This window comes from Anabrus simplex, chromosome 9 (genome assembly GCF_040414725.1).
Source record: "Anabrus simplex isolate iqAnaSimp1 chromosome 9, ASM4041472v1, whole genome shotgun sequence".
Lineage (NCBI taxonomy): Eukaryota > Metazoa > Arthropoda > Insecta > Orthoptera > Tettigoniidae > Anabrus > Anabrus simplex.
In genome coordinates this window covers 101,941,038-101,964,322 of record NC_090273.1, presented here as the reverse complement: position 1 = coordinate 101,964,322, position 23,285 = coordinate 101,941,038, and the positions used below count along the sequence as shown (strand labels likewise).

At 36.9% G+C, this 23,285-nt stretch overlaps 1 protein-coding gene across 5 annotated transcripts in view; it reads left to right on the top strand.

Moving 5' to 3' along the window:
• Dbp21E2 (putative ATP-dependent RNA helicase Dbp21E2) overlaps positions 1-23,285 on the top strand; it is a 100,749-nt gene that overhangs the window by 27,227 nt on the left and 50,237 nt on the right. For all 5 annotated transcript variants that reach the window (XM_067154049.2, XM_067154047.2, XM_067154050.2 and 2 more), the window contains exons 5-6: positions 659-769; positions 20,338-20,535. In XM_067154049.2, the coding sequence (XP_067010150.2) occupies positions 659-769; positions 20,338-20,535 (309 nt within the window). The remainder of the gene's footprint in view (positions 1-658; positions 770-20,337; positions 20,536-23,285) is intronic.

Below are 23,285 nucleotides of genomic sequence, written 5' to 3'. Positions count from 1 at the left end.
TTATTATTATTATTATTATTCTCTTCATATAAAAGGAACAACTTCATCTCTCCCAATCCTCTCTAAAGGATTGTGAAGTGTTTCCACTTCTTTGCTTTTTTGATGCATTTTGCATATTACCATTTGTTAACTATAGCATTCAGATAAGACACGTACAATGAACCAGAGGAGTCATGATCACTGTAATAACTTGTCTCTCTGCCAGTTGGTTAGTTGATCAGCCACATTGATTTCCCCTCCAACTACATCTTTTGCACATCAGAGGGAATGCTCAGACAGACTTGGGAACATTTCACACATGCGAGGTGCTGTGCTGCACTGTGTTCACACTTCATACTGTGCAGCATTTGATCAGCCGTAGTATTTCATTTTCATTTTTCTCGTCTGATTAGAGTTAGGAAGGGATGGTTGTCTGATTGTACTTGCTCATAAAACACAACTCACCACCTCCACTACAACCATCACCAAAATATATATGTTGTTTGATAAGATATGTAATAATACAAAGCTCATAAATGTGATTTCCACCTTGAAAATTTTGCACCCATTGACAAGAATTAGAAACCCTACAAGTTTGGTGAGGAACCGCTGATTATGTCATTCAACTTACCATTTTTTGTTTTTGCTTTTTAGTTATGATTTTGTTTGTTATTTTCAGGCTCCTGCCCTGACGAAAACCAGTGGTGAATCTTTTGCAACCCTTGGAATTCATCAAGATTTGATCGGTGTTCTTAACAAGCAGGGGATTACTGAACCAACGACTGTTCAGGTATTTGCTTAATATAAAAGAATAGAGTGGTGTTTCAAACTCTGTTCATGAATATCTTGTTCTTTATGTCATCATCCAGTGTCCTACCCCGTTTTACAATATCAGTCTTGAACATAAATCAGACTAGCAGGTTCTATGTCTTCCAACCAGGAACTCTGAAAAGTGGTGGCAAAAGGGGCTCTGGTTAAGACACAGCAGGTCGTTATGCTACTTAGGTTCCAGAATGGGTAAAAAAAAAAAGTAAATAAATGCAATGTAAAGTTTAATCTTATACCAGTTGTATAGTATCATTTGAAATAATTCCACATACTGTGTATCAGTTGACTATATTTGTAAGTAGTACAGGAGATATTATAAGTAGAATTTTGTAAACAATATAAATTTATTAAGGATGAGCTGTGTGTTTAATAGAAAAAATTGTTAGTGTAAATTGTATAATATTGTATTATAGGAAAATTTTCTTCTGTTGTTAATTTAATATTTAGTGCTTGACAATAATGTATTTTAGTGTACCATTTGCCACCGAGGTAGACACCTCATTTGCAAATAAAGAGATTTTGATTTGATTTGATTTACCTGTTAACTATTTTCCCAAGTATACTGGGCTGTTCTTATAGGCTCCATACTCATCACACGTCTGAACGCATATGTCTTGGATGTGCTGACTATGTCTGGTAAAGATGTCTTAATCCTAGCATCATGCCTCACCTCCTCATTTCTTATCTTGTCCATCCTAGTCTTTCAGATACTGGACCTCAGGAACTTCATCTCTGATGTCTGCATTCTTGACAAGTACTCTCATCATGAAGATGCATATTTTGATACCACAGCTCAAGATCAGTATAAAGTAGTTGTTGAATGAATATTTAGGGCCGATTGCAGAAACGATGACTAATTTTAAGCCTTAGACATCGTGTACCTAAACAACGTCTAAATCGTTCACAATCTTCCAATGCATAAACAATGTTCAGTCCAAGGCCCCACACCGCTGGCTGCGCAGAAGCATGTGACTGGGGAAGACATCTCCATGCGCGTACCGCCATGTTGCGGGCGCTCCTCAGCTTGACGAGTAAATCGTAGTAATAATAATAATGTTATTTGTTTTACGTCTCACTAACTACTTTTTAAGGTCTTCGGAGACGCCGAGGTGCCGGAATTTAGTCCCGCAGGAGTTCTTTTACGTGCCAGTAAATCTACCGACAAGGGGCTGTCGTATTTGAGCACCTTCAAATACCACCGGACTGAGCCAGGATCGAACCTGCCAAGTTGGGGTTAGAAGGCCAGCGCCTTAACCGTCTGAGCCACTCAGCCCGGCACGAGGAAATCGTATGGAATTCATTCTTTAACTTACATTTCGCACACAGGAAAACATTCGCCTTATAAAATTAATGACAGCCTACACCGACTACCGTGTAAACACGCAATAAATATACATAATAATAATATCAAGACTGTGGTAATATTAAAATATACTTCTGTATAAGAACTGAACAATCTACAAAAATCCTTTGGATAGCCTATGGGTGGCGCACCTAAAAAAAAAAAAAGAAAGAAACCTTTAGCAGACTGAATAAGAAGACTGAAAAATACACAACTACAAAAATACACGAGCGGTACCTTGAAAATGATCATGTCGCTAACTTTAATATAAGGGTCATGTTTATAACTGATGTGTTTGGACATTGTACGTATGGCAAGAAGGCCAGACTCAAAGGACGAGAATCACGTGGTAATCTGTCCCTTCAGAAACCTGGGATCAACAATTATTTAGCTTTATTCGAAATATGAAGACATGTTCAAAAAAGCGGTCTACAACTTAAGTATGATTACATATCGTGAGATAAAAATTACCTATCTCCAAGCAGACTGGAGAAATAAATTACATATTTACAAACTCCTGTACCGATAACAATAATCTTAAAAAAAAAAAAAAAAAAAAAAAAAACCCCAAACCTGTGAAATAAAATCTTTCTGTGAAAGGTACATAGCTTATGATTCCTCTCAGATAAGTCATTACAGCAAATTTTACTCAATCATCTGAACAGATTGTTTAAAAAGTACATGACTGCAGAAATCTTTCTAAAACAATTAGATGCATGTTTTTTCATTTTCTGAATATGAAATGCCGGTTCTGCAGTGTAGGGGTAGCGTGTCTACTTCTTACCCGGAGGCTCCGAGTTCAATCCCTGGCCAGGTCAGAGATTTGTACCTGGATCTGAGTGCTGGTTCGAGGTCCACTCAGCATACGTGATTACAATTGTGGAGCTATCTGACGGTGACATAACGGCCGAGAGGATTCGCCGTGCTGAGCACATGACACCTCGTAATCTGCAGGCCTTCAAGATGAGCAGCGGTCGCTTGGTAGGCCATGGTCTTTCGGGCCTGTTGTGCCATGGGGTTGGGTTTGGTTTGGTTTGGGTATGAAATAACGTAATTGGATGAGTAGAAGTTAAATGATAATGTTTGTGTGATTTGGATTTAGGTAAATGCTGCCTGACATTCATCACACTGGTGCTAGTCTTCTATTGTGTATTTCTTAAAATGAAATTAATGTCTAGAGTTACTTTGAGTTTCTCTGCGTGGTTTAGGCTTAAGTTTTATTTTTTTTACAATTTGTTTTACGTCGCACCGGCACAGATAGGTCTTATGGCGACGATGAGATCGGAAAGGCCTAGGAATGGGAAGGAAGACCCCGTAGCCTTAATTAAAAGTACAGTCCCAGCATTTGCCTGGTGTGAAAAATGGGAAACCACCGAAAACCATCTTCAGGGCTGCCGGCAGTGGGGTTCGAACCCACTATATCCCGGATGCAAGCTTACAGCTGCGCGGTCCTAACCGCACGGTCAACTCGCCCGGTTAAGCTGAAGTAAGAATGTTATCATTTAAGATGTAAAACCCTCCTCATAATATTATCTTCTTAAATATTACTGCTTTTACAAACTCATTCTGAATTAACATTACCTGAGCACATAAAAATTGAAAGTGCGTTCTAATTTTTCTGTAATATGAGCACCATGATTTACACCAGAAAGAAAATAAAATGAAATTGAAAGTAAAGCACTTGCAAACAAAAAAGGTTAATATCATAGTGAAAAGTTAATTTGATTAGCGTTTTCTAATGCAGACTAGGATTAACAAAATTGTAATGAGCTTTGTTTAGACTTTATATTGTCAGATTTTTCTGGAATAGCGTATTAACAATTGTATTCTTTTATTATAAAGCAAGTGGGAACAATTGGAGAAATTAAGACATACGATAGTAATAAATCATTTTTCAGATAATTTAAAGCAATACCTTACCCTAATATTAGAAGGTTTTATCAAGTTGTATCAATCACATCTTACGGATTCTAGGCCCAGGTTTATCAAATTTGTAATACCGCTACACAGTTTGGATGAAAAATATGTAGTCTTTTTCAGAACAGCTTTTTAGTTCTAAACAATTATCCCCGATGAATTGGAAAAAGGCAAACAAGAAAAAGAAGCCTAAATATTCTAAATTTCATGTCCATGCGTTCTCTGACTCAACCACCCTATAACCTGTTTAGTTCTCGATTATGATAAATGGAAGTTATTTTTTAACAGTTCAATTTCTTCTCATATGTGAAAGGAAATACCAGATCCCTTCTGATAGCAGTCTGTACAAATGAAGGCTGCATACGAATTCACCCTTGTGAATATCTTTCCATTCCACAGGTAAGGCCTAATATTGCCGATCAATTTAACTAACTTAATGTATTAGCTCCCACATTCCTTGAAAATATTTGACAATATATTATCACTCAGTCACATATAATACCAAACCAGATCCACTAACAGGCATGACTCATATCGAAAACATGCAAGGGTCTGTAAACATTACCACGTGCTAGCCGTGCATTCGATGCTGAAGCGCCCGCAACATGGCGATGCGCGAAAGTGTTCAATATTCTGCTTAGCATCAACGCGCTCTGTGAGTCTAGATAAGTAATATTAACGTCTTTGGTTCAGTCGATGTTTAACTAGACATCCCTTAAAGTTTCAATTTTGGTTTGAAAATGGAGACAGAAGTATCTTTCATACAACTCTTTGCTTGTTGCAACCAATGAAATTCGTCGGTGCATGCGTCGAACGCCAGTCAGCTGTTTGTCTTCCTACACATTACTCAAATATGGCTCCCTTGCCCACAGAGTATCGCTTTCGGTGGAAATTAAATCTCATAATATTATTGACACTAAAGTGACACGCCACCGTACGGGGAAGTGTAGCTTTCATTATAGCGTTGTTACTGTGAGTGTAATCTACTCATAAATATGGTAGCTTCGACGAAGGGAAGATGAAGTAATAGTTGTGTAACCAAGTGTGTTGTAGATGTAGCTTGCATTCTGGAGATCGTAGGTTCGAAACACATCATCGGCAGCCGTGAAGATTGTTTTGCGTAGTTTCCTTATTTTTATACCAGGCAAATACTAAGGCTGTTATTATGGCCACGGCTCTTTTTTCCCCAGTCCTCTTTAAACGATAATCACCATCACTTGCCTTTTCCTATCTGATAGTTGCCGAAAACTTATACGATTATATAAAAATCCCATATAACCTATTTTTTAGTTTTCACTATTATGTGTGTTTACTTGGCAGTAAATATTAGTGAATCCCTCCCGGTTGATGTATGTGACAGCCCTCAGACGATCGGGACACGTAATTCTGATATGTATGTAGTCGAAGTGACCTATAATTCCATGGAAATTACCCCATGTACATAATAAAATATATCGGTTGCCAAGAATTGTATTCAAGTTGACAGTTACCGGACTGTCACTTTGTCGGTCTCAAGAAACAAGTCTCTCGTAAAGCGAAACCTTATTTTATGATTATCTCCCCGTACATGTCAAACGAATTGCTGCGAATTAGCAGCGGGCGGCCCACAGAGAGGCCGTCGGACTAACCTTTCTTCCCGGAATCGTCTCAACGTGATAAAACAAATTACATATTTCATGGTACATAACCTCTGATTGTGATTCATTCCTCTCATTTGAGGTTAAACAGTGCTCTCGGCAGTGTTTAAACATGACCGGTTGAACATCGGTTTTAGACAGTGTCTAAGTGATAAATATCGTCTCTGCAATGCGGCAGCCATGCTTAGGCATTGTTTAACCATAGACATCGTCTAAATACCGTTTCTGCAATCGGCCCTTAATTCTCATAACCAAATTGTACTGGAAATAAACTTTCATCGTATTAGGTCGTGTTAAGTACATGTAGTACATATTGAAGAGACGTTGAGTACAGAACAAATATGGCCAACCGGACACCAGTGAGATCAGAACACATAACATAACATTTCGCATCAGTTGCTCTATCCAACTGAGCTATGGTGGCCTACGTCATATGTGTTCTGCTGGAGCAGCCGATGTGAAACTGGGTGGCTGTGAATTTGGGTCCCACTGGTGTCCAGTTGGCCATGGCCATCTCTAAATTATGTACTACACATGACCTAATACGTTGAATGTTTATTACAAGTAGCTGTTGAACATTGCTAATTTTACTTTCTTTGGAACTGCATCATCCCAAAGAAAGGGCCTCACTTGTTGGTGATCTCAATTTACAAATACAGTCTGTAATCACGTAATTTTCCTCCTTGTGTAATTTTTCCACCCTTAATTTTGAAAAGAAAATTTGGGAAAAATTCACATAATTTTCCTACCATAATTATGTAAAAGTTTTCTATCATCAACATATTTTTTGCAAAATGTACAATCATGAAAACATTTAAGTTCTGGCTAGACAGTCTTTTTAAACATAATATTTGTCCGTAGAATAACACAAGAAATATGCACATAGTGGTGTGCAGTATGCCATGGCTAGGTTCTGCAGAAGTTAGGGCACAAATAAAGCTGTCCTCAAGATCCCAGCACAGACTAATGTATCCCGGTCCATAACCTCCTGGTAAAGGACGCAACTTTTAGTGGTTACACCTACGTTAAGTAAAGTTATGTTTGATCAACATGGTCGATCCCTAGTTATTCAACATATCCATGCCTTGTTTTTATTTACGTAAGTAAGTATTGGTTAGCATTGGGTAAGGAAAACAGGAGTTACAACACACAGTTTAAATTAACAGTGATCACGTTCGCAAAAACTAATGGTAATTGTGCTGCAACACATGAGTTTTATGTACACTACCTGTGTAAATGAAAAGAACAGTTGTATTGTGCCAAGCAGACTGCCTAATCATTTCAGGGACCAAAATCAGGCTAGTATGCAGAAATTGATCAAGAACTGTTAATAGGCAGGTTCAATGCTGGCTCAGTCCAGTGGTATTTGATGATGCTCAAATACGTCAACCTCATGTCAGTAGATGTACTGTAACAATCGGGGGGGTTGAGGTGCCCACTAAAATATGACAAAACGTGGTGATTGAAATTGGGCGTCGAAACATATAACATAATGCACAATAAATTACTCATACGACGGCATCCTAGCAATCCTATCATCAACATAATAAATATGTACATCTTAATATTATCGAATATGAATTATTTCTATAATAGGATGTCATCAATCAACTTAATTACACACGTAGGGTAGGCATATAACCATTTAAATATCGTATCACAGCTTAGCTCCGGTGAAACATAAGGTCCATATCTCATAAGTAGAGCCCGGATTTCCATGCAAATACATGTTTTTCAGTAAGCTAGCTACACTTCTCAAACTGCAAATATTCGTTTTACGACTTAACAATTCCAAATAACCGTCCTTTTTCCGTGCATGTTTGCATGTTTTGGCCATTTTAGGAGAAAATTCATCCAAAATGCATATTTGGAAGATTTTTGATTTAATAACGAATATTTGGACGTTTAATATTGCATAATACGACTTTTATTCTGACTTTGATGCATATAAATTGTTAACATGCATGATAGTGCCATTTCTGAATGTTAGTGTGCAGAATTTGGGACAATTTTTCCACGTTATAGGCTATAGTATGTCTATTACTGAGAGACGGAAAGAATGTATTCCTGGCATCCTATGTGACAATCAAAGTTAGTAGCCTACATACGGTACAAGTCCTATAATCCAATTAACCGAACACTTTCTTATGTGTTGCTTGAGTAAATAATGACGTATTTTGGAAGTCCCCACGTCGATATGTAATTCTTAGGAATAAGGTGTCCCAGTTTTACAGTTGTACATTGCTATAAATTGAACCGTAAATTGTGCATTAATCATTGATGGCTCATTTTTCGTCTGTTATTAGACGAACAAAAGAAAACTTGTATCGCACTTCTGTGGCGCCGCGTTACTGGGATAGCAACTTACAAACTCTGGTTTTTCATTGAACCCTCTACCGTTGTTATCCTGGAATGTCCTACCCGGATCTCTACCTCGTCACATGTCTTTGTTATCGCAGCAGGCAGTCGTTACCAGTTATTGAGGGCATTCAAATGTGTCTGCAATCATCGCATGGAGAAGTAGCTTCCGCAGCTAGAGATAAGTTGAACAAATTAATTAGTTCAAATCCTGATTTCGAATTCGTCAAGCTTATAGAAGACGTATTGTGGTGAAAATGCAAAAGATGTACAATTTGACCTCATTTTGTCCAAATGTCTTCATTGAAGTATGCATCTATCACTTCCTGTGATGTAAAAAGATCATTTTCTGTGCTTAAGAATGTGTTGACAGATAAACGGTTGGGCTTAAATCAAGACAATTTGGAGAAATTAGGGTAGTTTCTGTACAATGTTTCAAAAGGAACTGAATTTTGATGGTGCATATTTTCCAGTTTATTGTGCATGTTTTGCCGTATGATAGTGCATGAATGCAAGCATTTTTTGAGATTTGATAGTGCTTGGAAATCTGGGCTCTACTCTTAAGGGTAGGTTCTCTCGACAGACATCGCCACTAAATATTAAAATAATACCTGAGACAGGTGTCTTGTGCAATGGTAAAGATTTAATCATAAGTGAAGGGATATGAAAGGATTTCCTACCTACAAATGATAAAATTAAATACGGGATGGCTGGTTTATTTACATATTCTTTCATTGTTGTAGAGGTGCAACATTACATCGTTGAGAAAGAGGTTGGCTCTAATAGCGGCATTAATCTTTAACGATGGCATACATTAAATATGATAACAACATGGCCGTGAAATACAATTGAATTTACAAAATTATCCTAACGTTAGTCCATATGAAAGTTTAAATAAATCTTCACATTAAATTAATGAAACATGACAATCTTAAATTGAATATTTAAAATCTTATAAGAAAGACTTGAAATGCCATCAGAAATCATGGCGTAAATTATTATAAATGTACAATTTGAAACATAATATAAGGGTTGTATGATTTATATGACAGCGAGTTATTATGCCTTCGCCCACGGTTCTAAAGAAAAATCCTCACGTCAGATAGTACTCACCTTCAGATTGTTCGGTAAAACAAAGATAAATAACAATTACATTAATGACAGCAACATACAGACATTCGTTAAAATATGAAAGAGATTTTTCCCTTATATCAAATCACGCAATTCACTGAAATGTAGATATCGTGAAATTGAAAGAATTCATTTTGAAGATATGATATGCAAGTAACATCATCTCAAAATAAGAACAGAATTGAGCACCAACAAGCAAATAGAAATACAATAACGTGGCATCAGCTCATCCTAGAATGGACAAAATACATTCCCAAATATATCTCAGTTGCATAGCCACATAGGATCGATGTTTCTGGATCACTCCCACACGAATGGCTGTAAGAAAATTAACATGCATATGTACAATCTACAATAATGCGCTGGTCACAGAATCTGGTCAGGTTCCTGTAGAATAATAATAATAATAATCGTATGGCCTCAGCTACCATGTGCAGACATTTCGATTTGACGCCATCTGGCTGTCTGCTCGTCAATTTCGACGTTCCGTTTTACTCTAGGTCCGCTAGATGGCAGACAGAGTAAACCGGATCTCTCTTGGGCGTCTATGGCTGAGATTTAATTAATTTTGTTGGGTAAATACCAAATGTATCACCAGAGATCTTTTACATGCCGACATCGTACGACATGGAGTGTCGAATGGACTTTTTTCCGCCCTTCAAAAATCCAACTACCTATGCCAGGTTTGAACCCGCTATCTTGGGATTCGGAGGCCGACACTCTACCACGGATCCACAGAGGCAGCTAGGTTCCTGTAGAAATGTACCTAGAATAAATAATGAGAGCAGAACTAAACATGCGGCTTCTAATACTTATTTGATTCATATCGAAGATCGCTATGTCCATCGTCTTCATTCTAATTTACTACACTGAACGACCTATACATTCTTATGTGTGAAGATCCTACATTCAACAAATTCCTCACAATCTTCATAATAAATACTGTGCCGTTTCACAGTTCTTTATGCGAGCTGGTGGGAACAAATATGGAGTCCCGGAGATTAAGATGTTAATGTGAATGCATTTAACGTCAATACGGATGGAAATGTGGTTATTTTCGTCGGTTGGTTACGGAAAGAACCCTGTCTAGAAGGCGCAGGAAAAGAATGACAAATGGACATTATTTAAACCTATTATTATAAAAAAAAAATTCTCTCATCATTCATTACAGAATCAGACCTTGAAGCAGCAAGAAGCCATCGAACTAGATTGAAAGAATCTACTTATCTGAAGCAAGCAGCGTAATTTAGAAGAAAATATAATTCGCGGCTATACGCATAACATCTATTATCAAGATCTAATCGCTGCGCGAAATTTAAAATACAATAAAAAGGAGATTACCCAGATTATAATAGAGATACGTCACGAATTGACGCAGAGCATATATAAATTTATAGGATACCGCTCAATAGTAAAAAGCATACATACTGATCAGCTGTCGAGTGCACTTGCACTAACAAAAACATAGAGGAGCGAACTTCGTTTTCCAAACAGAATAAACACTTAGCAATTATCCTAGCTGATTTGAAGCTGTCATATTGAACTAAACTGTACCATAACAGAACCTACACAATTTAAGCTTCCCAAGAGATATATTAACTGAAGAATGACTGCAATGAATCACATATTTTGTTGTTGCTCTGTTCCATACATACGAGACTCCACTATGAACCTGTAAAGAAGCAAGGCAACGCTACTTGGACCTTGATGAGGCGATACGATGTTGATCAGCCCAGATGACCAGTAATCAGCTGTGAGGAGCTACGATGAACCCGATCACCCGTGAAAGAACCAGATGACGAGATCATAATCTCAGATGACTGGAGATGAAAAGACATCGAGACCACCTTAAGACAAGCTAAGTCCATTATCTGAGTCGTTTTCGTAAGTAAGAGAACATTACCTTTTTATAATTAAATGTTGATATGTGTACTTCTGTGCGAAGACGGTGCGTAGACAAACGTCTAGGTGAGGTTGTAGGAAGTAGGTACTCATCTATGTGTAACGTCAGATCCATTAGTATTTAAAGATAAAAATTTCATTGTTCCGTATTGAAAGTATTAACGTTAAAAATTAAATAATTGAAAAAGAGGTTCAACCTATTCAATACATAAAAGAAAGGAATGTAGTGATTACATTCTTATTTAATAGTGATTAGAAATGGGACCGGTTTCGAACCTAGTCCAGGTCATCGTCAGCCGTTCAAAACATAAAAAACAAGAAAAACAATGCATATGAAAAAGAATAAGTGAACTCTGGATCGGTATAAGATGAAATATAAATTGATGATGGGGGTAGAAATTGTGAGTCACTTAAAATAAAACAGTACGTAATATTATGAAAGGTAGTACGGCACACGCAATGATAAGTAAAGTCACTCAATGTTTATGAATAGTGGAGAACAGTCAAATGGGTCAGTTTTTACACTCTGTCAGGTACAAAGTCACAACACTATCGAACAACATATGAAGATCCATAAATATTTTGAAGTCGCAGACGAATAGATTTATAGAAGCAAACTGCCAACTCTCGGTGATCAGCGCGGCACATCCAAGGTCGTGCGCTGTGGTCTCGAACGCCAAAGTAGATTGGAGAATATCCTGAAGGTCCAGTATTTGCCTCGGTTGCGGGAAGTTAAGTACGTATATATAGAAATATACAACGCAATTCAGTATAATTGAATGAGTAATTGTGCTCCTGCAGAGTTCTTGGAAAACAGTTGACTTGAAAAAACAACTTCAATATCAGGTACTCTGAACATGTCAACGCCATTAAATACAACAGATTCTCTGCCATAGGACAGCACATACAAGACTCAAAGCATAGTTTCACCAGTATTGAAAATGACATTAAAATACTTAAGATCATTAACAAAGGCCCCCTCTTAAACATAACTGAAAATTGCTTTATCCACCTTGACCAGTACTTCAACCCTAATTTCAATTTAAACGACATTTCTGAAAAACCCAACATCCCTCTCGACTTCCTAATTCTTCTTCTCAAAAATTCCAAATTCCAAAACCCCAATTCTATTTTCCATGCCTTACAAAGTTCCCACCCACATTTTCTACCTCCAACAACCCACCCTCCTAACCCACCCTAAACTACCCCTCTTTCATTTCCCTATCTTATCCTTCTTCAACACTATTTATCTTCAATTTCCTTTATTCTTCTCTTATTTCACTATCACTCTTCCTCTACCGGTATTAATTTATTCTACCTTTTCTATTTAAAAAAAAAACCCACTACCTTCATTTCGGTTCTCCTCATTCAAATTTTAACTCTTGTCTTGCGCCAACTTCGACTACTTCAATCATGAACTAAATTTTTTCAATTTAAAAAATAGCGCACTGTGCATATATGTTTTCATTTGTTTTCCGATATTGCGCTTTTTATTACATTTTTTTTCTCTTTACAATTGTTTTTACAAGTCAACTGTTTTCCAAGAACTCAGCAGGAGCACAATTACTCATTCAATTATACTGAATTGCGTTGTATATTTCTATATATACGTACTTAACTTCCCGCAACCGAGGCAAATACTGGACCTTCAGGATATTCTCCAATCTACTTTGGCGTTCGAGACCACAGCGCATGACCTTGGATGTGCCGCGCTGATCACCTAGAGCTGGCAGTTTGCTTCTATAAATCTATTCGTCTGCGACTTCAAAATATTTATGGATCTTCATATGTTGTTCGATAGTGTTGTGACTTTGTACCTGACAGAGTGTAAAAACTGACCCATTTGACTGTTCTCCACTATTCATAAACATTGAGTGACTTTACTTATCATTGCATGTGCCGTACTACCTTTCATAATATTACGTTCTGTTTTATTTTAAGTGACTCACAATTTCTACCCCCATCATCAATTTATATTTCATCTTATACCGATCCAGAGTTCACTTATTCTTTTTCATATGCATTGTTTATCTTGTTTTTTATGTTTTGAACGGCTGACGATGACCTGGACTAGGTTCGAAACCGGTCCCATTTCTAATCACTATTAAATAAGAATGTAATCACTACATTCCTTTCTTTTATGTATTGAATAGGTTGAACCTCTTTTTCAATTATTTAAGATCCATTAGTAGGCGAGGTCACCAAGTGATATTCCGATCGTAATGTTTCCAATGATGTGAGAGTAAATGATTAGTGTTATTATTATTATCAGCGAAGAGTAAAGTGTGAAGTTGGTATTAATACGAGTGTTTACTAATATAATTAAGGTCACATGGTACGAGATAGTATATAGGAAGTGTTTATGAAGGAATAAGGCATTGTACTGCTCAGAGTTATAATGTTAAATTTGACACTATGACGGTAGGAAGTAAAGTGATATTTTAAGAATGTCGTGGCACATTTTGCGTACAGTTTAGTGAATTGATATGCATATAATATAGTGAGAGGTTTATTATACGTGAAGTAAGAGTGATAATTGACATATTATAGAAATGGTATAAGGATGATAGTGACTTATGATGGTCATATTTATTTATTTTTCTTCGAGTGAATAGTCATAGTTGTCACAGGTGAGATGAAGTGATTTTCAAGTGATGTTTTCTGAGATTGTCATTGAATCTTTGCCAATTCCAAACGGTAGTTCTTAATCTTATGCAGAATCACGTAGTTTAGGATACGATCTAGACGCTGATGGGCAGCGCTATTATCCATGTTGAGATCATCGGAATAATCATGCAGGTAGACATGGTTGTACTTAGGCCTTCACTGAATTATTTCGGATAATTTTGACAACTCTCACAGTTTATAACCTCATTTCGGATAATATTCAAGCTACTAGACAGATCACTGGTGACATATATATTCACACAAGGATTTTTAGTCGAAGATAGTGTCTTCCAACCAACTAGATTTTCCACTGGTAGTATGTTTGATAATAACTTAGTAGGATATGTGTGATGACGTTTCTTACAACCAGATACGCACTTAAATTATTATTTATCCCTGAATTAAGGTCATATTATCTTAAGTCTATAATTTAAATCTTACGATAACATTATTTTGAGGGTGATTACGACTTCTAGTGGACATAGCTTAACTTACGGTGAATAACATAAGGAAATATGAGTGACTAAGAGGCAATTAAGCATATGAGAGTGTACTAGTCAATCCAGGTCATGAGAAGTATTGTGATGATTTTCATTGAGAATTTTAACCTGTATGGATACAAACATTTAGTGTAACTTAAATAACATGTATCATTTTAATGAGTAGGGAGTAGGTATTAATGAACTGAATTTCACATTTATTCGAAGAATAACTGATATCAAGGCAACATAGACTCCAATCCTTATCTGAATACTTACTTGACGATTCCAAATGCGTTCTTTATTTTTCTCAAGAAAGTTTAATCGGAGACATTGTAAATAGTAACTGATATAATTCTTTATTTCTTATTTTAATGGATGCATCCAACACTTTTAAAGTTATTGATTTTAATGTTCATTTCTTGTCAATACCATTCACTCGAATGTTTTAATTTCATTTATATTAATTTAATTCAATATTACCAAACTTATTAGGTGAATTGCATATGAATGAAACCGTTAATTTTATAAATAATTCCCTAATGTTGTACAATACTTTGCTCCTAATATTCTACGGTTTTGAGGGACCAAAGGACTTATAAAATGGAATGATGGAGCCCTAGAATGCGTTTATATTACGGTAACTTCGTAGGTTCAACCATTCTTACCTTTGATATAACGAGGTCCCGACACTGTACTGTGAATTAATGATTCAGTAGAGGTCAGATGGCATGACTTTCTGGAACATTGGTGATGAACACAGACTTTAAGAATAATACAGAGTTATTTACTTCAAGAAATATTCATTCGATTGAATTTACGATGAATTTTCCTTTATTGTCTGACTTAATAATTTAATAAATGTGGGATATTAGAACCTCATTACTCTTTCTATGTCTTCCTAGAAAAAGTGTTAGATGTAAGACCGTACTATCTTAAGTCTACAACGATTTCTCTAATGACTAATATAGATATGGTATCTAACTGGTAACGGGTAAGAGACGTCTTCCAACGTTGGTTAGAATCTGCCATTAACTGACCAGAGCGTTTTTCTCTTACGGAACTCATAACCCATAGATCTTAGGCATCGAATCAATGTTGTACTTAAAGCTAGTCTGGATCTCTTGCGTCCATGCCTGGACGCGGGAACGGCGCAATACGTAGACTCATAATAAACACACGGCTTCACAATGACATGTAGTTCACAAAACTCATAGCTAACACTGTCTTCGCCACTCCTGTAATAAAATTACCACACAATTCTATCATAATCCAGCTACACTACTACACTGAAATAAAATTTCTGTTCTACAGCAGTACAGGTACAATCAAGTAATTCTCCAATAAATATTATCTCGAAGATCCTTATAATATTGACCACTGTAACACCATTAAAATTCATATATGTTGATGAATGACTTCCAGAAATTCAATACTGCGAATTAAGGTACAATTAAATTAATGAAATCACATGGCTTTAAGTTATTAAGTGAAGATTTACATCCCTGGAGATTCTGTTTTGCTCAATGACACGATATCACTTTCATATTTCCAAACCTTCTATATGTTCTGTTCATTATCACAAAAATATATATTCAGCAAATCATGACCTAAAAAAAGAGCACTAACTACAAAGTAATGAAGTAAGGACTTATCTTTTGATGAACCAGCCACCACTGGGGTCTGGTGATGTGTTATAATCCATCCTCTCATTGTCCTGGTGCCTCACATGTTCACTCCATCTTGATGTTGTACACGCAGATTAAGAAAACATTCATATTCACTGCGCACTGCAAGATAACATTACACGTTATCTTGTGAGCCAAACATGTGCAAATTAATTCTTGATTAATATAAGACACACGCGGTCGAAAATTAATTCAGATGTAATATTTGAAGAATCACAGTTAAATAAATTTCTTAATATTAAAATTCAACAATCCGACTGTACGACAGTCGCAACCCGTTCTGTCATATACGCAACGATATGTACTAGGAACACGGCGGTTAAGAATGTAAATATTAAGGCTTATTGTTCATGTCTGATCTCCTTCAACAAATTATTAAACAAATTAATTTAAAACACCACGTAAGAATTCATCGATATGGTCATGAAGTGGACAGCTTCCAATCTGATCTCCTTCACGTCCAAAACAAAAGTTAGAATTAGCAATGATAGGCAGTGTCTTCTTGCTGTGTTTGTACTACTTCGGTCAGGTCGTATCTTGAATTCTGAGTTTCCATAAGCATTTTCTGAAGTATCGATGCAGTGACGTAATAAATTGTGATATAAATTAAGAGATATTATTCCATCTTCCCAAGTTCTGTTATCAATTACTTCATTTTATGAAAATTGTCATGTTGACATCCTGACATGTTGTTGTTACGTCGCATTCAAAGACTGTTATTACTATAAATTGTGTTCTCCCTGACTCAAAGATTATTTATTCAAAATCCATATGAGGAAAATGTCACAGTACTGGCAATAAAAAAACTCCTGTGGGATAAAATTCTGGCATCTCAGCATCCCTGAAAACCATCAAAAGTATTTGGTGTGAACAATAACATTATTATTATTATTATTATTATTATTATTATTATATATATATATATATATATATATTGCGAATGAGCCCATTAGGACTACGCAAAGTACTTAGAGACAGGCATTTGCCTTTCTTTGTGCCCACACTTCCTTCATTCGTTTGCTGTGTGCTTCTTTTCTCTCTTGAGACCATGTTGTTCCGGTCTTCTTCTTTGGTTTTTCTTCTTGGTCAACTTGCCACTTATGAACTTTGGTTCTGAAGATAACCCGGCTTTGGATGTCTTCAGATGTAATTCCTGCCAGTTTGAGATCTGTTTTAATTTCGCCAATCCATTTTATTGTGTCCGTTTTAGCTTTACTTCGGTTTTCATAAAATTCAACTATTTGCTTGGTAAGTCTATCTGGGTTCATCCTTTTTATATGTCCAAAAAATGTTAATCTGCGTTTTCTGATGTCGCTGTGAATGTTAGAAAATTGTTTGATTTCCTGTTTCCCTCTAAGGCGGTACTGTTCATCTACGAGTTTTGGGCCTAAAATTTTTCTAATGATCTTGCGTTCCTTTTTCTGAATATTTTCTAGATCAGTTTTCCTGTTCAAAATTAGTGTCTCTGATCCATAGAGGCATTCTGGTTTTATAACTGTATTATAGTGTCTTAGTTTAGCATGCTTGGAGAGACACTTTTTGTTATAGATATTTTGGGTGAGTCTATACGCAGTTCCCATTTTTTGGCATCTAACTTCATTGGCTTTTGTTTCCATTCCATTCTCCTGAATTATTTCACCGAGATATTTGAATTGCTGGACCCGTTTTATTTTGCCATATTTTGTCTCCATGAATTTAGGGGCTTCTTTGCTGCAGGTCATGTATTCAGTTTTTTCAAACGATATTTGGAGGCCGACTTTTTCCGCTGTTTCTTTCAGGAGTTCGATCTGGTTTATGGCTGTTGAAACGTCACGAGTTAAGATTGCCAGATCGTCCGCAAATGCCAGGCAGTCTACTGCTAATTTGCCCCTACCAAGAGTGATTGGTTGGTCAATCTTGAGGGCAGACTTCTGTTTGCGCCATTCCTGTATTACCTTTTCAAGGACGCAGTTGAAGAGTAGTGGAGAGAGCCCATCTCCCTGTCTTACTCCTGTTTTGATCGGAAAAGGGTCTGAGATTTCCCCCATGAATTTAACCTTAGATTTTGTGTCTGTCAATGTCTCTTTTACAATTGCGAGTGTTTTCCGGTCTAGACCCTGTTCTTTTAATATCTGAAACAGTGATTGACGATCAACTGAATCATAGGCCTTTTTGAAATCAACAAAAGTACAAACTACATTTTTGCTACAAATTCTCTGATGCCTTAGGATTAACTTTAGGTTCAAAATTTGCTCTGGACATGAACGGCCTGGTCTGAAACCTGCTTGATATTCTCCAATTTTTGGTTCTAGTTGCTGTTGGGCTCTATCGAGAAGGCACTGAGATAAAATTTTGTAGGCAACAGATACCAATGAGATTCCTCTGTAGTTATTTACATCTGTTCTGTCTCCTTTCTTATGTAAAGGATGAATTAGTGCACTTTTCCAATCTTCTGGAATTTGTTCTGTTTCCCAAATCTCTTGGATGATACCGGTGAATTCTTTTATAGTATTTGGGCCTGCTGATTTGAGAATTTCTGCTATGATCCCATCCTCACCTGCAGCTTTATTCATTTTAAGTCGTTTTATCTGTCTGGTAATTTCTTCTTCATCTGGTGGTACTGAATTTGGGTTTGTGAAGTCAGGTGAACAATATAGTGGAAGCGGAAAGTGTTTTTTTAAGACTTTATTTGTAAAGTATGATATATTTTATTTGTAATGACCTAACCTGTACTGTGTAATATTTGTAACATATGTATTTGTAAATAGTAGATTTCTATTCTGTACTTACTGGAAGTATCTAGAAAATTGTTGAACAGGGTGTGTGCCTTTGTGGGTTATGTTTTCTAGAAGGAATTTTCTAACTATTCTGGAAATGGAAGATTCGCGAACGTGTGTATTCGAGAATGTTAGTTAAAGTTCGCGACGAGAGTAGGAATTGTGATTGGTGAACCTAGGTAGGATGGGATGGGCGGACTCGTGCTTTCTGATTGGCTACTCCAAGGCCAGAGTTTTCCTATATACTGTATAGTGAGCGAGGCTGCGTTTGCATGAATTCGGTCTTGTCTTGGCCTGATCTGCCTTTAGTCTGTGTTGGTCTGCGTCGTGTGCTGCGCCTCGCTTCCGGGATGGGGCACTCTCGGGTAAGCACTCTTACTTTCCGGTTAAAATTTCCGTAATGTTCGGTTGCTATTTCGTATAGGAGTCTGCCCTAGCCTAACCTAGATTCGTCAAATTAATTATTTACGACGCCTTAGCTTTTCTCCTGGGGTTCCCAGTTTGTTTTTGAGGCATTCCCATTTCTTATTTCACTAAATATGTAGATTGTAATTTAATACATTTACCTTGGGGTTTGCCTCTGGTAGTTCAGTGTCACTTGATGTACGAGTTTAGGAGAATACGTTCACTTCACTGTAAATTGTAATTGCGTTTAACCTACTAACTTGCATTGTACTACTGGATTTGTAACTAGTTGTATAGTTGGTTTGAAGTTTGAAACTCGTAGTGAAGCCCATTATCAAAGAACTTCTAAGATATATGTATCACGGAGCTTATAATTCGTAAGTCGTAATTTGGTGGATTTTGTTCGGAATGTATTTGTAAAATTTCACTTGTAAATAATATTTTTCAAATTTAAGGATCACGGCGATTCATTTCGGAATCTGCAATCTAAGCCATGTCCATACCCTTGGTAGGTCCTGCCTGTTTCCACTTTCCTGGTTTATTATCCACTAGTTGGCCCTACTGATATTTCGTATTATGTTTTTGTTGGCTGAGATCCGTGTAGGCCAGCTGATGTTTCTCTGAGTGTACAGTGTTTTCTGATAGTGTGTAGTTGCTCTTACTTCCCTCCTTTATTGTGCTTATCACATGTTTTGTGTAACCACCGTAGTAAAGGTAACAATTATTATTATTAATACAGTGTATGTAACAGGATTAATAAATAATGACCAGTTTGGTATGAAATATTACAGTTAAAAGTGCCAGAAATACGGGGAAAAAAAGCATTATAGGAATCATGCAGTTTAAAGTTTTGTAAATTCATGAAAAGGAACATTTCCCTTCGTATGAGGACATCTATATGCCAGCGATTGCCGAAAAACCATACTGCAAAAGTTGTGGAATTTCATTGGTATTGTAGATTCATAATTAAATTTGCATAATTTTCCCTCCGCCCTTTCTTGAGGTTAAGAATTGCTAAAAGAAGTCAGGGAAATCATGTGAGTAAATACGGTAGATTGAGTATAATATTTCGAAATCCACCCAGTTTCTGGAAGCAGCAAATGCAACTGTGAAGTAAGTCATTCAGTTCATACACAGAGACTTACTATGGCACAGGTGTAATAGTCTGTTATGAAAATGTTTGTCTCTATTTACAATTAGAAGGGGGGGAAAAAATAGAACTTACCATTTTTCCTTCTTTCTTTTCAGGAATCTGCTATTCCGTCAATCCTGTCAGGCAGGAACACCTTAATTGCTGCAGAGACAGGGTCTGGTAAGACACTTGCTTACCTCCTTCCTTTGATGCAACAGATTCTTTTATGGAAACAAAGCATGAAGGATAATAATTTCAATACTCCACTGGGTCTCATTATATCTCCTGGACGGGAGTTGTCACAACAGATAGCGGTAAGACTTAGTGCCCCTTCTCTCAATTCTGTAGATCAGATATTGTACACTAATGTTCTCAGGATTATCCCAGTCTAGAATGTTGATGAACCATTAATGATAAAAATAAAAACAATAACACTAAATCCACTGTACAAGAATAAAAATGTGCCTGGGCACATTTCAAGATTGAACATAGTTATAGACTATACATACAACATCAAGATTTTAATCGAATGTGTTGTGATTATTGGGATTTGATTATTTGGACTCGGAAGACGGCGATAAATTATGTATGTAAAGGATTTATTCTTTTGTTTGTTTTGGTTTTCCTCAGTATGTGAATTTTGGAATTGTTTAATTTGTTTGAAGTCGATATGATTTTGAAATTATTTGATTGTCATGGTAATTCTGGTGCATCCTGTACCACACGCGCCACATCGGCGTGGGAGATTTCCGGTTTCGTAAAGTTGCACAAATTTCGTAATTTTTCTAGAGGCTTCCTAAATGTTCCTTGTCAGCACTATTTTTTCTGCGCTCCTATTGGAGAAAATAAAAGGAAATGTGATTGGTAGGTGAAGGAAATCATCGTACGCTCATTGGCCGTGGTAATATTTCATAATTTCCGGGGAGAAGCGTTGTCGCTGGAGCCTTGCTCTGCGAGGGCGTCTTTTCTGTTTGACCACTGAAGGGAACGGTCACCTTCCAAGGTACGGGTCTTCTTGGCCCCGCCATCCGGTAAGCACTGATTAATATTTTTTAACTTTTCTGGTATTCTGTTTCAAATGTAGTGTTTCATTTTATTTATCTTGCCGGAGCGTACCCGTGTTTCCTTCTGCTTCCAAATGTTATAATTATGACTTAGCCGTTTCGGTAAGTCGCTTCACTTTGTTAAGAGATAGTTCCCGTTTGTTGTTTTGTAAATTAATTGTTATACGCCTTTCGAAGTAATCCTTATCAGTAATATTTTTCTCGGGACTATCTCATTCATTCCGCTTCATCGTGGATTATTCATCTTTAGGTCGGGTACCCTTTCTCAGAAGTGTTTTTGAGGGGGCTACCCACCGAAGATGCTCTGCTCCATGATTACACGTAAATTATTTTTCCTTTTTAGATGTATCTCTTCACTTTAGTATAACGTTACCTTCCTTTATTTATTTCGAACTGTTTTGGGTTTTTAAAGGTAACGCCACGACAGTGGAACGTCATGTGTGATGTTCCGGTGTAAAATAAATTTAATTACTAAATGCTACCCTCATGTAAATTGTAATGGTTGTTGAAATTATGCCGTCATTATTTTAATTGTATCTTGGTTATTGCTTTATATATGAAATCGAATCTAACTTGTTAAGTAAAGTTTAGGATTACATTGACTTCGCTTCTTCAGTGTTACCAATACCTTCCACCGCCTGGATATGGTTCCCAGCCGTTTCCCGGTTATCCTTTCTTAATAGTCATGTTGGTTAAACTGTTTGTTTATTTCCTGTAATTAATGTGCTTGCAAATTTAATTTCGTACATGTTGACGTGCCTAGTGTACAGTACTTTTGGTGAAAGCATTACGGTAGCAAACATTTTCTCTTCATTAAACCTATTAATTGTAACCTTACCCTTTGGAGAGGTTGCAGTATGGTAGCAGAGCGTGGTTTGGGTTGCTGAAGAAGCAAAGTTGACGGTAATTCGGTGGTTATAACCTAAAATTTAATTCAAGTATTATCTCGTAGTTTCCTTTTTTTATCAACATGTCTCGTGCTATCCCAGGTCCGTTCCATTTGAGGAAGGAGGAATTAGCTTACGAACTTCGTATTCGTAAGTTGAATTCGACAGGAAAGGTTAAGGATGACACGAGCTTGTTGAAACAATCGCTAAATGAACCTGTTTTCGTCCCAGGGTTATCAACAGATGAAGTGTGCGCATCTTTGTCGATTGTTAGAGATAAAATTGTAGAATATAAAGCCATTATTATGTCATTTTGTTCTTCTAAACCGTCCGATGCACAGTTAGCACGTGCGAAAGGCCAAGTGCAGCATTACGTGGACAGGATTCGCGATCTGTTGGCGCATAATTTATCTGAAGATGAGCGATGTGAGTGCGAATCGTTGTTATTGCAGTTTTGTGATATTTCTGATAAAATTGTTGGATTGCTGGAAGGTAATTCTTTGCCTAGCTCAAGTTCAGTAGTTAATGTACCCGTCACTTGTAATGATGTTTCCCTGCAATCTTTTCCTGCTGTAGTTACCAGTGCTTCTCTGCCCGTGAATAATTATAGTGGTGCTTCTTGTACGCAAGTTACTATGTCAACTGTTCCTATGGGAACTGTTAATTCTACCGTGTCTTTATCTCATCCTCCGGTTGCGACCCAAGTTGTTTCTCTTCCTATTGTACAAAGATATCCCCATGTCCAAGTGTCACCTGTAATAAATTCTTCTGGGGTGTCACAGATGTGTGAAAATGTGTCGCAAATGCGAATATCTGTGCCGGTTTCTATGCAATCTAACCTCAGTCCTAACCTCACTTTTAGTACTCCTACCCTATCCCAGGAGCGTTCAAATCAAGATTTCTTTACTACTGTATTGCCTTCTTGTAACCAATCCAGTGCTGTTCAGGTACCTACTACTCCTGCTGCTTCTCAAATTTTTTCAAACTTACCTCACCCATTAACTGCTATATTTAAGGGTGTATCTAAGTTCACCGCTAATTCGATTGATGAAGTCATAGTATTTCTACGTTTTTTGGTTGAATTTAAAGATCAGAGTATAGTGTATTCCTTAA